The sequence below is a fragment of the Strix uralensis genome, chromosome 10, assembly GCF_047716275.1.
Source record: "Strix uralensis isolate ZFMK-TIS-50842 chromosome 10, bStrUra1, whole genome shotgun sequence".
Taxonomy (NCBI): domain Eukaryota; kingdom Metazoa; phylum Chordata; class Aves; order Strigiformes; family Strigidae; genus Strix; species Strix uralensis.
The window spans coordinates 18,583,261-18,596,373 of record NC_133981.1 but is presented as its reverse complement, the minus strand read 5'-3'; the positions used below and the strand labels follow the sequence as shown (position 1 = coordinate 18,596,373).

At 37.1% G+C, this 13,113-nt stretch overlaps 1 protein-coding gene across 2 annotated transcripts in view; it reads left to right on the top strand.

Annotated features, from left to right (window-relative positions):
• The window catches only part of STIMATE (STIM activating enhancer), a 37,845-nt gene that overhangs the window by 16,185 nt on the left and 8,547 nt on the right, over nt 1–13,113 (top strand). For both annotated transcript variants that reach the window (XM_074879520.1, XM_074879519.1), the window contains exons 2-4: nt 2,989–3,037; nt 4,811–4,906; nt 8,525–8,646. In XM_074879520.1, coding sequence (XP_074735621.1) covers nt 2,989–3,037; nt 4,811–4,906; nt 8,525–8,646 — 267 coding nt within the window. The remainder of the gene's footprint in view (nt 1–2,988; nt 3,038–4,810; nt 4,907–8,524; nt 8,647–13,113) is intronic.

The window sequence follows — 13,113 nt, the reverse complement described above, 5'->3', positions numbered from 1 at the left end:
CCATCCAGAAAATGCACTCCCTTGCTGGGGGAGAAGTTAAATTGCTCTCAACTTCAACCACTCTGATGTGATGGTATATTGTGCTGGGTAGGCAGCATAACCTGGATACTGCATCAGGGGTATGTAGGAAAATACCTGGCAGTATCTGTGTATGTTAGAAATACCTGGTGCTCATGGATAGAGAGCTGCCAGAAACTAGACTGAGAAAACAACCCTGTTTCATATGGATCTACTGGGCTTTCAAATGTACAGGTACATATTCATCAGGTAGCAACTCCTAAAGCATTTAAACAGATTGTCTCATTTCATTTGGGGGGTAGAAGTTTATGGTGTGATCAGCCATTTAATACATTCCTGAAAGAAATCTGTAGAGGCTTTCAAAGTTAACTCTCCTGTGTAATGTTAACTCAAATGAAATGTTATGTTTTCAGAACTGGCCAGAGAAACATGGACCATCTGAAGCCTTTCTCAGTATGGATAAAATCTGAAATGGTGTTAGTTGAATTAGTTTTGAATATGCTCTTTGAAAATGATTTTTTGGTGAATGCTTTAGAGAAAGAAATTAATCTGCAGGCTTATACAACTTCCTCATAATAATAGACAAAAGCCTAAGCTTGGAATTTCCCCCCCCGCCCAAAGTATGCAGATCTTACCAGTTTAATTTTTATTTTGTCTGCAGAAAAGCATCTTGCACAAACTCCAGAGTAAGTTGAAACTTCTGCTTCTTGCATTTATTTAGTGATGCTTTGTGGCTTTCTGTTGTTGTGCAAAAGTGACACTAATTAAAGTAATGCATAGTGTGACTGGAGAGGACTTGTCATAAAGAGCAAACTGGTTAACTTAGCTGCATGTTGCTCATTTTTAACAGAAGTTTTATATTTATGGTGTGCTGTTCACAGAGAAAACTGCTGGCAAATGTTGCTATTACAACTTTATCTTTGGTGTAAATCTACAGTCTTTTCCTCTTGTCACTTTTTAATTTCTAATGGTGGTATTATATGGGGTTGAAACACAGTTACTCTCTCTCCTGTGAGAAGCACTGACAGACAGTAAAATGGCAAGTTGTTAGCTTGGTGCTCCCTGCAAATGCTTCCCCTCCACCTTGGAGGTGAATTTTATTTATTTACTTTAAGGTGTTTGGGTAATTAATGCTGTATTGTAGGAGGATGGTTGGCTTTGGGGTAAATTGCCTTACTTGTGAAAAGGTTGTGACTGGTTCATAAACCGAAATGTGTTTTAGAGCCTTGTGAGTGAGGTAAGCATAAGTTATATACAGCATCCTATTCGAAACTTAAATCATCACTAATACCAGGAGAAGCAAGTTAAAATACCTATTGATGTTCTGCCTGACCTATACCTGCTACGGTTTGTGACTTTTAAGACAGAATCTCTGCAAGCTGAAGGGGAGGAGGGGAATTGGGGCTTAAAAATTACTGGTTTTTTAAAGACAACTTCTGAAATAAGAGCCTAAATAATTATTTTTCAAGACTTATGTTGAAGGAACTGGTGAGTGACACTGAACCTTGGATGGAAGAAGGAAGTGAAACCCATATACTACACTCATCCTTAGTGGAAAGGTTTTCCATTACCCTGATATCTTTGTTCTGTCTTTGGGATATATAAGGAATTAGTATCTTGCAGCTGTAACAGAAAATAAATCTGTGTTACGGCATCAGGCCAGATCCAGCAGAGGCAAGGCTGCTGCAGCTCCCTGCCCCAGGTCTGACCCGTGGCAGAGCTGAGCATGTGTTCCCAGTAGGGAAAAAGGTTTTCTTGCCCAGAAAGAGTTAGAAATGGAATTTCCTAAGAAGATAGGACAAACTGCATATCAGACAGTACAAGTGTGTGGACAATCCACTGTTTACATGTAAGCGACTATTTTTAATCCCCTTATCGCTCTATTTTCCCGCACTTGTTACTCCATGAGTCAGCTAGATCCTTCATCCTTCCCTTTCCCTCCTTTGGTTCCTCCCCTAAACAACCCATAGTAAGTCTTGTGCAATCCCAAAACATTTCCCCTGCATCCCATACCTGTCCTGTACCCTGATGCACTGACCACCTCCCTCCCAACGGTGCTCCAGAGCTGGCTCCCCAGGGTGGGTGTCACCCCTGGCCAGTGGGGCTGAGGCTCTCCTGGGACAGCCACCCCTTCCTCCAAGTCTGTAATTTGTGTTGCCCCATCAGCCTTTGGGCTTCTGCTCCTTCTGGGCTTGTGGGGATGGACCAGGGAGTAGCCGGGGAAGGTGTGATTTGGGCTCCCTCTCCTTTGTGGATGTGCAGAGGAGCTTTCTATCAAATACCCAGACAATTTGTATTGATAAACTGTATCAAGACTGAAATAGTCAAATTTATCTGTTTTTTTGCCTTTGGATAGTTGGCATTAATTTTAATACTGGAATTTTTTTTTTGAGTTTTTAGTATGTTAAAAAGTTATCAACCTTTTTGTGAAGGGATTATCTGACTAAAAAATCTGTCGTGCTTTCCTTTTGCAATTCACTTTGCCGACAAAAGTCTTATTTGTCATCCATAAAATAAATATACTTTGTCAGAGAATGTATTTGCCCTGTTACTAATTTATTTGATTTATTTCTGGTATTACAGATTGGCCCTAATATTGCAAGAATACTTTGCAATTTGACTTTTGGTCTCCAGTGAGCAAAAGAAACGGCTTTTACTAATACCTGCTTTCCTGTTGGAAATTAAATTTTCTGAATGGGCGGTCATAAAAGCTAAGGCCAGTGAAATGGTGGTCGGTAATAGATTATTTTTTCATGTGAGGTATATTGGCAGTCAGATCTGTGGGAACTTGAAGGTGATAGAAGCGAGCTAGTTTCTTTAAAAATGTATCCTTAGAGATTGATAAAGTGAAATACAGTTGTGTAGGATCTAATTTATCAAAGAATGTAATGTTTCTGGAAGATTATTTGCTTTTACTTGTAGCTTTGGGATTCACTGATTGTCTTCAATTACTGTTTTTTTTCTTCTTAGTAAAACGCTTCAGAGAACCAAAGCATGAAAGACGTCCCTGGAGGATATGGTATGTTTCTGCATGCTTTATTCTTAAATTTTTTTTCTTGTGTGTTTTAGAAATTGAAGGAATGATTGTTTGCATATGATGATCAAAAAAAGGAAAAAAAGTGATGACAAGAAGTTGGTGACTGACAGTGAGGAACAAGAAAAGTTACCAAAATACATGAGTCAACAAAAAGTTAACTTCCTTTGTGTTTCCCTGCTAGTTCTTTCTTACTAACCAGGAATCTGTACGAAGATGTGCATTTAGGCATAAAGCTTCAGGTTGTACTTCTTCCTGCTGATGGAAACTTAGTTGCCCTAAGATGCATCTGTACATCTACAAACTTACATAGGCTTGCAAGAAGCTCTCAGCTGGGCTTAAACAAAATTACATGTTTTGTTGCTATCCTACTATGTATAAGATAAAAAACAGGATGATAAAAGATATAAATACGTAAGCCATGAAAGAATACAAGGTATGAAAAGTATATTTGTTTTTATTACTTTTTAGAAGTTGTTGGGCTGTAGTCATGCCAACATAACCTGTACTAGCTTTGAGACTGGTGTAAATGTTAAACTGTCACTCCAGTTGCTGAAGACTTCGGTGGTTTAAATTCATCTCTCACAATGCTGCTTTTCAAAACTAGTCCTGACCTTTATTTTGTTGAAAAAATAAATGCAAAATCTTTGTGTACCTACAGTCTACCTTAGCCTGAAATTCTGAGAAGTGCAGTGATAGCCCTTGTTTTGGGACTTGAGGATTGTTATTTATAGTATGGTTACTGATTAGATAAGTAACTCACCGGCTTCCTGCCTCATCTCCAACACTCTGCTTTGTATGTCGTGCAATGAACGCAAGAGAATAAAGTTTAAGACAAAGTTGTCAGGGAGAGGAAATGAATTCGGGCATAAAAAGTTGTTTGGATCTTTTTAGACGTGGAAACAACAGGCAAAATGGGTGTTGGTCTGTATAAAGAACACACTCTTGCCTACAGAGTACTTTCGACATGATTCCTATATTGAACATGTAATAAAATATCTTCTGGAATTTTTGGGTTTGTGCAAAGGATGATAAAACAATAAGGGCTGGAGTCAATACTGAATCAGTACCTAAGTGGTTTTTTTATGTTTTCCCTGTAAGTAGCAAGCTATTTTCTGTCTAATTCTGTCATCTGCTTTGGAGATAATGCTTTCAAGGTTTGTAATTCTTTTACAGTGTGGTCTAAGCTGTTGTACTACAGATAAAACTTAGTGAGACCACTTCATGCTTTCACGTGAAAAATATGTTGGCTTTTTAGCAAAATACTGTAGATAAGGGACTCATTAGCCAGCTACTAAATTGTTCACCAACAAGCACGTGATGAGGATTTTCTTTTTGTCTGAGCCATATACTTGCTAAAAATGCATAAAGATAAAAGAACTGAAATATCTAGCGAGGCTGGGATACTCATCGTTTACAGGAGGTTATTAAAGACTTAGCTAGGTTTAGTGAGGATTAGCTCTTTGGATAATGCATATGATACCAAGAAGTTATCCTTAGACTTTAAATTTACAGTGGTAAGGTTTCAAGTTAGTACGACTTGGTTTATTGTAGCAATATTCAAGAAAATAAAAGGGCAGAATTTAAAATGGAACATTGTTAAATAAGCTAAATACCATGACACTTTATCATTCTGGTGTTCTCCTTTGAAGAGAAAATGAGTAACTGAGATGGAATTTCAGTTAAAATAAATTTGCAATGTCTGACTGTGTTCTGAACAGTTTTGTGTGTCTTAAAAACTGTTTTTACTCTATACAGGTTTTTAGATACTTCCAAGCAAGCCATAGGGATGTTGTTCATCCACTTCGCAAATGTCTATTTATCAGACCTTACAGAAGAAGACCCTTGTTCACTGTGAGTGTTTAATTTCAGAATAATTGGTCTTTATGGAAGTTCTGCAGTTGAGTTTGATGGTGTACATGAACAATGATGCAAAATAGAGCTGAGAAACCAGTTTTCATAGCAAAAGTCAATCACTTTCAAAAACCTGTGGTTAAGCTTAGTTAATCAAGGTTAATCAAGTTGGGAGTTCTGCTCAAAAGTTCATGGATGGCAGGACCTGGGAAAGATTTTTCTGGGCTGTATATAGATATTTTCAGACCAACTCTTACTACTTCTTCTCCAGTTGAGGAATTAGGATGCATATTGTAATATGAGACTGTTTACTGAAGGAGGTGCTAGGGACCAAAAGAAATGAATATAAAGTTGTGTACACTGACCTCTAACTGCATTGTTACCACAGCAAGGCTTTCATATAAAGTCAGGTTGCTTTCAGGGATATTTAGCAAAAATCATTAATGCTTGTATTTTCTTCTAAAACCTACATTAGCTACTGCAGTATTATTTTCGTTTTCCTAAAAGCAGGAAATCTTGCTCAGTACCCAGGCAGTTAGTACAAAAATTAATTTTGCAATGTCACGCTTGGAGCAGTGTGACTAAGTAGATAAGCATTTCACTGTAGTATATTAAACCTGAAGATTTTATGACTAAGACCCCGTCAGTCTCTTTACAGGAGCTCCTGAAGCAAATGGTAATTGCTTGGGTTTGTTCTTGATAGGGCTCATGCTCAAAGAAGCTTACATATTCCTGGTAATAGAAGCTGTGAAATTACTTTTAAAAGCCTAATAATTTGCCCTTTAAAACCAATCCAGTTCCTTCAATGGCATCTGCTCACTGTTGTCCTTTGGTAAACAAAGGAGCTACACAGCTCAAGGAATATGCTTGTGTTGCTTCACAAGCCTGTTTTATTTCCCTTATTCCTCCTCAGTTTCTTTTGTGTTCCTGCATGCTATAAATGTGCAAGTAAAACACTGTTTTTCTCTTCCCACCACTAAGAATTTTGGTAGGGAAGATGCATTTATTTTAACACAACTGTAAATTTTAAATTAGAATTACGACAATTTCAAGAATACCAGGCATCACTGTAGGATCTTCCTTGCTTACTGGTTTAAGAATTTCGTGATAGATTCAAAAACTGGCAGATGCAAATTGCTTTCATTCCATTTTATATATTAAAGTATATATTCAAATAAGCTAACCAAAGCATGTCTAAAATTGTCAGTGTTTAAAGCTCAATAGTTTATTATGGTATGTTAAAATTAAAAATAAATTTGTACTATGTGCTGAGTTTTCAAAATAAAAAGTTTACTAACATGTGCGTTCTTTTCTACATGTATTAATATTACCTACATAACTTATTTTCAAATACCACTTCTCATGTAAGTGTAACATGACACAAAACGAGAGGGTGATGTAGAGAACGGTTATTCACTGTTCTAGGGATAACAAAAATTGCAATGTGGAGCTGTATAATTTCTCAGACAAGGGTGCAGGTCCTCCTTGTTAGCAGAAAAAGTAGCATGTAGTATTAAGCAAAGCCACTTGTCCTTTCTTGGGAAAAATATATTAAGTGGGTCAAAATTAGTGAGTAAAAGCAATGTTTCTGTCTGATTTTAAATAAGAATAATTTTACTTAGCATATTCAAACGTAGATAGTTTTCTGTTCTTTCCTGCTTTGTAGTTAGTGGGTTATTTTCAGACCAGAACCAGAAAATGTAGTTTTAGAAAACATTGTTGTTCAAAGCTTGGAAAGAACTACAGTTGGAAGTTCCACTTGTTAGTTTGGGAATGTAGTGCTGTAATTCAGGCAGGTGTGTGGTAATATCAAAGCTGATAAAACATCTGTTAAAACATCTTGACAGATGGGTTGTTGTTTGAAGAATTTTAAATAGCAAAAACAAGCAGCACTTTTCTTCTGTAGTGCAGGGTACTCAGCTGGCTGTATGCAATACACCAGGAAGTTTGTATGAACACAGCCTTTAACTCGCTGAATTCTCAGCCAAATGCATTCATCTCATAGTGACAGCAACTTGTTTTGTTGTTTGTGCACAGGTTACATGTGAGCAGGGTTAATGCAGTGCATCGCTGAATGAGCATGTTGCCTACGTGTAGTGAGCCTGATGTGTTTGGGAGTATCAGGCATACTTGGCCTGCACTGTGAGCTGTAATTTGATGTGAAGTAGGTGTTGGCACATCTCTTCTCCCTGCTCCTGATGGCTGCCTTCCTGCTGTAGACTTACAGCAGCCCCTTGTGGCCTTAAAATGACTTGTGTGGACTTGTAATTGCCGAGTTTCCTCTGCCAAACACTAAACCCGGATTTTTCATGTTTGTCAATACAAAGCTCGTTAAAACTCTGATTTGACACACAACTATTAGAAAAGTATTTTTTAGAAAGTTTATGGGTAAATCTTAGCTGAAGCAAGGCATGTCTGCTTCGTTTTTATTTTTGGGATGCTCTTGAATGGGGTTTTGAGGGTCAGAACAGCTCCTCCTTTACTGTTTTGAATGCATGTATTCTGTCTTCACTTTCCACATTGATACTATTTTGTCCACATGGATTTGCCTCCACAGCCAGCAGAAGCCCACAGGCCTCTGATTTGCTATTTTTATCCCTGCAGTTCCTATAGACTATGGAGTTTACCTTAAGTATTTGGAATTACCAAATAAGAATCTCTCAGTAACAGGGTTTTACTATGCATCTTATATCTGGCTCTTTCTCAGCTGCTGTTTTCCTCAGCTAAAATTGGTGATAGTAAATAAACGAAGCTGACTTACAAAATGCTCTGAATTTCAGCTGCACCATTTAATGAATCTAAGAATTAATTGGAAACCCACAGTAATCTCTGGTTTCTTGAATTATACGTAAGATCCCAGCAGCTTCTCTTGAAACAATAAAATTAGTAGTGCAACAGTTGTGTGTCCATTGAGGGGTGGTTTGGGTTGTTTTTTTTTCTGGGAAGGCTTGTTCCTGATTATTTTGAATGTTTATTAGACAAGAACTGAAGTGCAGGAAAAATCTCTTTTCTTTCTAACACTAAGTAGGTTGAAATTTGGCCTAGATAGTGACTGTACTCTGTAGGCATGGTGTTCCACTGCACATTTGTCCTTGTTGAGGCTAGGAGGGGGCTCCCTTGAGCAAGAAAAACTCTAGTTGTGGTGTCCTTTCCCCTCAGAATGAAAGTGGTTTCAATTGGGTTTTTACCTTCAAATTCCTTGAGGTGTATTTAAGATAACTTCTCTTTTTATTCCTTTTCCTTTTATTCCTTTGATTTTATTCGAATACAGGTTTTCCATACAGAATAAGCTGCACAATGGTAAAAAGAAAATCTGGTTTTAATTTAAAGGAGTAAAATGAATATTGGAGTTTATATAGAGTATGCACATGCATACACCAGAGTTCACAAAAATAGTAGTTGGAGCTTAACTTTAAGGACAGAAACAAAATACTGAGACTCTTCTAAAACTATTTCAATTTTAGGCTAAGTAATTACGGAGGTGCGTAAATTATTATTCTCAATACTGTGACTTCTCAACATTTATACACATCTCTTGCCAATCGTGGTGTTAAAATACACTGAACTTGTAGAAAACGGACCCTTGCTCCTTGTCTTCTTTTACATTTTTCCTTTCAGGTACCTTATCAACTTCTTGTTAGATGCTACATTAGGAATGCTGTTGATCTACATTGGTATACGTGCAGTCAGCAGCATTGTGGAATGGCAGCAGTGGGAGTCCCTTCGCTTTGGTGAATACGGTAAATGTTTCTGTTCTTGCACTGAAATGATTTTCAGGATAGAATCTCAAAGTATTTCAGCTAGTCGTTAACTCATCTTAAAATCATACAATTATTATAGTAGTAATTTTAATGTTTCACTTGTCATGAGGGTTCTTTTAAGTTTTGTATCTCAGCATGCACCTTCTGTGTTAGCTCCGCAATTCTCTAAGCATTTAGTGAGTTTGGCACAATTGCTTGACTATTTTTTTTTTTTTTTAGAATTGATTGAAGAAATTATAATATTTGCTAATCTCATGGAAAAAATAATGGTATGATAAACTTACTCTGAAACCCTTTTAAATAAATGATAGCTGGTAGGTCGTTTCCTGTTAAAGCTTTCACTGAACTACATGCTGTTGTGTGAAGATACGGGCTGAGTTCTGCCAGCCCTCTCTAAAGTAAACAACCACATACCTTCAGTGAAGAGAAGGGTGAGATGGCCTGTGTTTGTCCTCAAGTAATGATCACTCAAACCCTGCATGTAGGGCTTGTGTCACTGATGAAAAATGCATACATCTTTAGTACAGGCTAAGGGATAGACTAGTGAAATCACTTTCCCGTGAAGTTGTGGGGTTTATCTTCCATTATGTTAGCCACAGAAGTTCACTGATCTGCAGAAATTGTGGATTTGCAGGTGCAGTTGAGTATCATGCGTACTCAACATCGACAATTAATTCTGCTCAACCTGTTATTTTCAGATTGCTTAGTCTGGCTGGTTGGGAATGGAAGTCCTGTATAGGTGCTAAAATTTACATTGGAAGCTTCTTGAGATAGGAATGGGGGGAGAGGTTGCCTTAAGAGAGCTATGGCTCTTCAACACAGAGGAAAACAAACAAACAAAAAAAGCCCATGGTTTGGGGAAAAAAAAAAGTTTAAATAATGTTTGCATAACAAAGTAAAAGCTTTCACAGCAGTTTCATAATTATCACTGGTAGCTTGTTGGTTTGGTAGATTTCTTTGGTTTTGATGATTTTAAGTGGCTGACAGAATTAAGAAGAAATAAATAAAGGCCTTGCCAAGTTGCAGTACTTTAAAAGCTTGGGAAGTTTACAATTAAATCAAATGACAGTAATTGCTATTAGCTTTAAAGTCAGACGTTTAAAATAGAGATGATGACAAGCTTCTATCTTAGGAAAAATAACTGCCTGTACCATTAGGGCGCTTTTTGTTAGATTTGTGTAGATTTAAAGTGTGTCTTTTAGGGTACAGTTTATGACCATTTAAGCTGTTTAAATCGGCACTGGCACAACCCTGTTTATCTGCTTTTTCCCACATGGCACAGTGCAGTATTTCCACTCTTTTCCTTGGAGTGGTGCATATCTGACTCTTCAGGGAACTGATTCGGAGAGCTAAACCATCAGAAAATTCACCATATGTAGGAAAGTAAATAATTCCTCCAGATCAGTGCCCAGACTTGGGTCTCTAAGGGATTAGGTAAGCATCAATGCCCAGGGAAGGGAGAAGGGCAAGGAAAGAACTGAGACATTGCTGAGCTACCCCTTCTGACTGAGCTTTGAGGCCTATTACCCAAAGTCCCCTTTTCTGATTGTTCATTTGGCTTGAAGCCATTTGAAGATGTTTGAGCAGCTTTCAGCCCATATAAAATTGGCTTTCCGCTCAGAGCAAAAAAACTTGGTGTATCTATTACAATTATAGATAGATACTTGTAGTCATGTCAAATACTAGATTTTATTTCTTCCTAATAGCATTCTGTTTTTTTCTTGTATAATTTTAAAGGACATTTTAATTTCCTTTTAGCAATAAGCGGTCTGTGTGGATGGGAGGATGTGGGGAATATATTCACTGTCCTGAAATTTCTCTCTATCTCTTATTGACTTCCAAAATGAATCTGTTTTTATTTTAGTTATGAGGCATCTGTGACTACAGTCACTAAACTCTTAAAACCAAGAAATGAACTTATTAAATGTGTTCTGCTGTGGAGGTGGTCTGCGACTCATCCATTATTGTCGTTTTGAGTTAGGAAATCTGAAATGCCTAAACTTGTTTATCAAGTATTTCTTCTGTGTGTGTATAAGCGATGTATGAAATTATATAAATCTTCCTTATTTAGTTGTTCTTTCCAGTATCTGATCATTTTATTAGTGACTTTCTTCTCTATATCTTCATTAATATGCTGTCCTGACCTTAGTGTGTTGTTTTTTTAATCAAGCTACATAAGGACTATTAAAAAGCATATTGTAAATCTTTGTTTCCGTTAATTATGTGGGAGAGGCTTCTGGTATAAAGAGAACTAGATAACAGATGGAAAGTTATTAGTAATGGCTGTGCAGCCAGGTTAGACCCTATGTAAGAAATCCGTCTAAAAAGGACAGGTTACATTGGATTGTTTGCTGCCCTCTTCTGTTAAGTAATACTGTTGTTTCTGAAATGAAAACCCTTATATCACCATTTTATTTAAAATTTTGCTCTTTGGCCTCAAGAAAACTCTTGTCTTACTTTTCATAAGATTATTTAAAATGATTAAATTAAGAAGGGTAGAAGAGGGGACTAAAATGCAGTCCTGTGGGGTCACAAGTGTGTTTAGACTTAGTATTTTGAAGTTAAATATGGATGTTTAGCATATGTGGCTGGTGAGGTGTCTGCTTATTAAAAGGTATCAGAGGCTCATGGCATTTTATATGAAGTAGTAAAGTCAAGTCCTCAGCTCGGAGATCAGTGTGATTTCAGTTTATCTGCAAGTGTAGGAAAGCAAACAAGAGCCCCCCACCCCCCCACCCAAAAAAAAAAAAGAAAAACCCCAAGTCTCTTCTTGTGATTGAGTGATGTTGTTTGTGTTTCTAGAGCCTAAATAATCATTTGTCTCAAGTTAATTCACACTGTGAGCTCATTTCCTTTCTTAGCTCTATTACTTGATCCCTGGTGATTCATTACTTGAAGCTGTCACAAAAATAGCAATGTCCTGCTGGTTTTAAAAGCCTTTTCTTTATATGGCGGATAGTTTTTAAGCATAAATGCCTCAAGGAAAGAATAGATACCAAAATATCAGCATTCATAAATGGTTGCTGTTTGTACAGCAAAACAGCACTGCATGCTGATTTACAAACAAAGTAGCATGACACTCCCTCAAGGGCTTTTTTTTATGTCAGAATTTTTAAGTTTATTAGATTTGTCTTCATATTTCCAGTTTTGCATTTTCAGATTCATTACATCAGCGGCTGGATTTCAATAGAAGCACAAAATCAGTTAATATATTTGCGTATGTAAAGAGGAGAAAAGCAGTCATGATCTGTACTGAAAAGAATGTTCCCCCCGTTCTCCTTCCCTTGTTGTCTTAGGCTACTGTAGCTGCTGCAGTAGAAAACAGGTGACTAAATCACTCTTGGTGACAATGAACTCATTGGCAACTAAATTGTGCTGTGGTCTCTTTGCTTGTCTTTGCTTCTGAGATGGCAAAGCTTAGAAATTGTATTTGATGCATCTTTTCCCTCTAGCTCTTTGTTTGCAACTTGCAGAGCAACTCACTTATAGCCATATAGGGTAGATAGCACTTCAAAACTTTTTAAAATTTATTTTGGAGTAGTTCTGTGAGTTTGTATTTTCTTAAGAAAATTTCTCAGGATTTGAAGAACAGAGAAGTTACAGGATAGAAGAATCACAGGTATTTTGTTCATGAGCTATCTACGAATGTGCTTCTACAAAGTGGCTGATGGTATAGACTAGTTTTTTCGTTGCCCAGCATTTTCAAAAAATGCTGCCACAGTTGTCACTGCTGAGGATTCAGAAATTTTCAGTCTTAATGCACTTTTCTTGCAGTAACAAGATTTCTACTGACTTGCTAGTTTATTCTAGACATGTAATTTATACATGACAGTTGTAAAACCAGAATTCAAGAGACACTGTCAGAGACTTGAGAAATTAAATTAGAGCTTTATGGCTTCAACATTAACTTTAAAGTTCTAATTTGAGTTTGTGTATTGAATTTTTGAACATACAGGTGTCCCAGATAGTCTTGGGAGCATCTCCTGGATGTGGTGAAGTTAGTAACTTCTTTTTTCCTTGAATGGAGTAGTTTATAAAATTGTAGAAAAAATCTTGTTGGAAAGGATCTCCAGAGGTCATATAATCCAACCTCTTGCTCAAAGAAAGGTTAACTTCAAAGTTAAAGTGGGTTGTTCGGGGCATGATCCAGTCCAGTTTTTAATTTATCCATGGTCTGAGATCTAAGAACCCCACTGAACAACCTACTCCAGTGCTTAACCACTCTCATTGTGAAAGCTTTCTTCCTTTGTTAGAATTGTATGTTCACCCATCCAGTCCATATCTCCACAACTTTTCTACAAGGATGTTATTGGGACACTGTCAAAAGACTTGATAAATTGAAAGTAGAGAACATCCCTGTTCTCACCACTTGTAATCAGAGCTGAGAGATAATTTTGTAGATGCAGTAGGGCACACAAAAATCCTCAAGTAGAATTTAATATACGC